The sequence below is a fragment of the Tasmannia lanceolata genome, unplaced genomic scaffold (assembly GCF_043159265.1).
Source record: "Tasmannia lanceolata isolate RefF3 unplaced genomic scaffold, GAP_Taslan_0.1 ptg000037l, whole genome shotgun sequence".
Taxonomy (NCBI): domain Eukaryota; kingdom Viridiplantae; phylum Streptophyta; class Magnoliopsida; order Canellales; family Winteraceae; genus Tasmannia; species Tasmannia lanceolata.
This window is the reverse complement of record NW_027518714.1, coordinates 503,447-507,679: the sequence shown is the minus strand read 5'-3', so window position 1 is coordinate 507,679 and position 4,233 is coordinate 503,447. Positions and strand designations below refer to the sequence as shown.

At 43.3% G+C, this 4,233-nt stretch overlaps 1 protein-coding gene across 1 annotated transcript; it reads right to left on the bottom strand.

Moving 5' to 3' along the window:
* Positions 1 to 670: 670 nt before the first annotated feature.
* On the bottom strand, positions 671 to 3,857 carry LOC143860234 (uncharacterized). The gene is made up of 3 exons (XM_077370797.1): positions 2,133 to 3,857; positions 804 to 2,042; positions 671 to 679 (listed from the first exon to the last, which is right to left on the bottom strand). The coding sequence occupies exons 1-3, from the start codon at positions 3,855 to 3,857 to the stop codon at positions 671 to 673; spliced, it is 2,973 nt and encodes a 990-aa protein (XP_077226912.1).
* Between the last annotated feature and the right edge of the window lie 376 nt (positions 3,858 to 4,233).

The window sequence follows — 4,233 nt, the reverse complement described above, 5'->3', positions numbered from 1 at the left end:
AGTAGTTTCTTTACCTCATCATGAACCTTCAACTCCCATTCTGTCTTGAGTTTTCGGAGTTTTTGCTTCTTCGGCTTGATGCCCGGAATTAGAGGTAATTTGTGTTGCACAATGTCCTCACTCAATCCCGGCATGTCATCGTAAGACCAAGCAAAAACCTCCTTAAACTCTTTTAGCAAGGTGATTAATTCTTCGCGCTCCTCAGGAGATAAAGTTTTGCCAATCCGAATCTCCCGAATTAAAGTTTCATCACCTATATTTACGGTTTCAATTTCTTCTTCGAGTGGTTTTGCTCGGCGAATCTCCTCTTGTTGAATCATGTATTTGATTTCAAAAGGAGTTTCGTCGGCTTCCTCGTTTGAGGGGGAGTCTTGATTATTATTATTATTAGTTATTTGATCAGGCTTTGAAGCAGAATCACAAATAGAATTAGAAATAAAGACAGGATCGTACACAAATGAATCTTTTATTTCTTTTGCAGAATTGATGATTACATCGAATGATTCACCCACATCGGGCGTTACAGACTCTGAATTCAAATGAAATGACATGTTGACATCAGTATCAACATAGACAGGACTATGTACAAATGAAGAATCAGTGAAAACATCTTCTGACCGAGACTCGACAGGAACCGACTCTTCACCACCTCCGAGAACTACTCCGACCTCTATGGTACCTGCATCAAAAGAAAAGTTAGAAATGACAGACTCTGGGTTGAACTCAGAAACTGACACATTTTTTGAAATGACTGACTCTTTTGAAAGGACTGGACTATACTGGAGGACTACTTGGGGTATAACCTGTGCGGTCCAATTGTCTAAGGGTCCAGTGGCTGGAGTAATGCAATCCCTTGGGCTTGTGAAGGGCACATCTCTTCCAATCATAGCGACGATTGGGGCCTCAACCTGATATAGGGAGTCTAGGAGATGCGGCTCAATATTTTCTGCCCAATCTGCAGCTGGTTTTTCTGCTATCGATGCCAAGGCAAACTGCTCACTGTAGAAATCTTCTGACAACTCATCTGTGAAGAAGATCTCTAACCCTGGAAGCCTCTTCCCAGTCTTATCGCACCAGGTCTCAGGAAAACCATAGAACGGACAGTCTGCCCCTTCTCTTCTGAATCGGCCATTCATAATCATGCTGTATGGTCCTGTCGGAAATTCTGTACCCCGACGACGGCATTCGGCCCACTTCATCATATAACGCTTCATTTCTTGAACCTCTTTCGGAGTTGGCTCGTACCCTAACCCGAATAATCCGCCGACTGCTTTCAATTCCGGCCACTCAGTTGGGCCCTGCAGATTTCTTCCCAGACCAGTTCCCGGGACATAACCATATTTTCGCATTATCTTCACCACTTGAGTGTTTGTGCTCGAGAGAAACATTATTTCTTCATTCATTGCTTCCCCAAAGGAAATAGTAGAGACTTCTAATGAAAAGCCAGTTAAACTAACATCTCTTGATTTTTCAGTGCTCAGTTCAGATGTTATTTGTCCAACTTCCGGCTCAGGGTCTCCTCGCACTGTGATCACCTTGTTATTCCTAACAAATTTCAACTTCTGATGCAAAGTTGAAGGAATAACTCCGACCTTGTGCAGCCAAGGTCGGCCCAGAAGAAGGAAGAAAGAAGTCTTTATATCGAGTACTTGGAATTCAACCTCAAAGGTTTCTCCCCCTATTTCGATATCGGTGGCCAGTATCCCGATCACGTCTCTTCTCGTACCATCGTATGCTAATATGCCTTGCTCAGATGGTATGAAGTTGTTGGGCCCAAATCCCAAAGTAACAGCGGTGCTCAAGGGACATACGTTTAGAGCAGACCCGTTGTCTACTAGTACTTCAGGTACCCTTTTCTTGTTGCAGATTATGGTAATCCTGAGAGGTCGAGTGTGATCTCTACCCTCCGGAGGCAAATCCTCATCAGTGAAGGATAAAGTCTTTGAGGTCCTTGCCATGGCAACTAGACTGACTAGTTCGTCAGGAGTAATCTCGACTGACACTTGGGATGCGTTAAGCTCTCGAAGTACAACTTGTCGGTGCTTTGGGGATGCCATCAACAAACCCCAAATTGAAACATTAGCTTGTGTTTTCTTCAATTGTTTCAACAAGTTGTCTTCTTCTTCTTCTACAGTCTGTCTTTGCCTCTGATTTTCTGATGCTCGGGCTATTTCGGCAGGATTCTCAGCTCTGAGTTCAACTGGCTTAAAGACCCGACCACCACGTGTGACATGACGAAGCTCGTCACACTGATCCTCTAGAAGCAACAAGTCTTCTTCCTCTAGTCTCAAAACATAGGGGACTTTTTCTTTCATCTCTTCTTCCTCCTCACTCTTGAGGACATAAGAACAAGAACACTCAGAGGATCCTGTTAATCCTTCATCTGGAAGGGACAGTATGTAAGGCTTCTTGTTTTCAATCGCTTCGTCTTCATCATCCCATCTCAGAACATACGGTCTATCAGAAATAACCGCACAAATACGAGAGTGATCTAAGAGGATTTCTTCAGTGAAAATGGCATACACGTTCGGGGGAGGCATTGCATGTGTAGGCAATGGGTTTCGAGTGACATTCGGTGCTTCAACGGCAAGATCCTTTGCTTCTATCATGTCTTGGATCTTGTGTCTTAAAGCCATGCATTTGTCAGTCAAATGCCCTGAATTCTGATGATAATCGCAGTACTGGTCCTTCCTCCAATACTTGGGCAAAGGGTTAGGAAGCTCTCTAGGTTCCAACAAAGTAATCTTTTTACCTCTCAGCAACTTCTTCAAAGCCACTGATAAGGAGTAAGGGAGGGGGTCAAACTGACGAAAAACCTTCTTTTCAATAGGCCTCCTGACTTCAGTCACCGTTCTGGATGGTGGTTGATCATAACCCGGTGGTCTGGCATAACTGGAAGGCCTGGTATAGTTAAGATTGTGCACCTCCTTCGGTGCCACAATAGGTCTTTTTCCCTCTCTCACATCAGACGAAGATCTTGATCTTAGTCCCTTGGACAAAGCATCTTCGATTTGAGTCCCTGTTTTTATCAGATGATTGAAGTCCAGAAAATACTGAATAGCCATGTGATGATAGTATTGCGGGGATAGGTTCTTGACAACAATCTTAATTTGATCGGCATCTGATAATCGATGTGTCATCTGCGCCGCTTTACGCCTCCATCGGCGAATGAAAGAAGTGAAGGTTTCATTGTGCCCTTGTTTCAGCGCCTTCAGATCTCTTTTTGTCACATCTATTCCCTCCTCCATGGAGAATTGCTCAACAAATCTATTGGCAATATCCTCCAGAGTTCTGATCTCTTCGGTCTTCAAGCTTAAAAACCATTTCTTTGCTGTTCCAGTAAGAGATCTAGGGAAAAGAAGAGCAATCTGCTCTGGAGTAAGCCCATGCTGCTGTAAGAGAGGAATAAGGGCTTTCAGATGACTCTTGGGACATCCTGTCCCATCATACTTATCATGATCCGGCATCTTGAAATTAGGAGGTAGCACAACTCCCGGTATTATCATATACTCGGCCATGTTTAAATTTTTCGGACCCTGCATTTTCATGCTCTCCATCTCCTGGGCCATCTTATCCAACCTATCGACTATCCCCTTGCCTTTATCCAGATGGGGGAGACAGTTCTCTTCTTCATACTGCTCGTCATCAGAATGGTCAAAGACTGGCAACACAGGAGGCTGAGCCATCATAGGAGGTGGGCGAGGCATGATTGGGGTTTGCTGAGGTGCAGGATTTTTGGAAGTAGATTCTCTGTCATTCTTTAATCGGGCTATTTCTTCATTAATGGTACTCAATTGTAACATTATCGCTTTCATCATCTCATTGGTGTCCATACTATTTTGCCCATTCTCTGCCATCATTTCAGGGGTTGGTTGGACGGGTGAAAGTATTTCTTGAAAATTCAAGGAAGGCGATAAAGGAGAAGTAAAAGAAAAAGGTGACAAGGATTGCCGGCTCAGCCTGGAATCAGATGTCTGACGGGACCAGGTTGGTTTTGAAACGAGGATTTTCTTAGGAGCAATGACTGCTCAATCAAGAATCCTGAAATGGAAGTATAATCACTAGATTAAAATTTTGATAATCGAGATAAACTATCTTGATCAAACAATGACAAAAGAAACAAAAACACACTTTCATTAATAAAATCCAAATTGTGATTACAAAGGATGAAAAAAATTAATCTCTGATCACAGCTGGATAAACAGACTGACAAGAATGGGAAATGCAGAAATC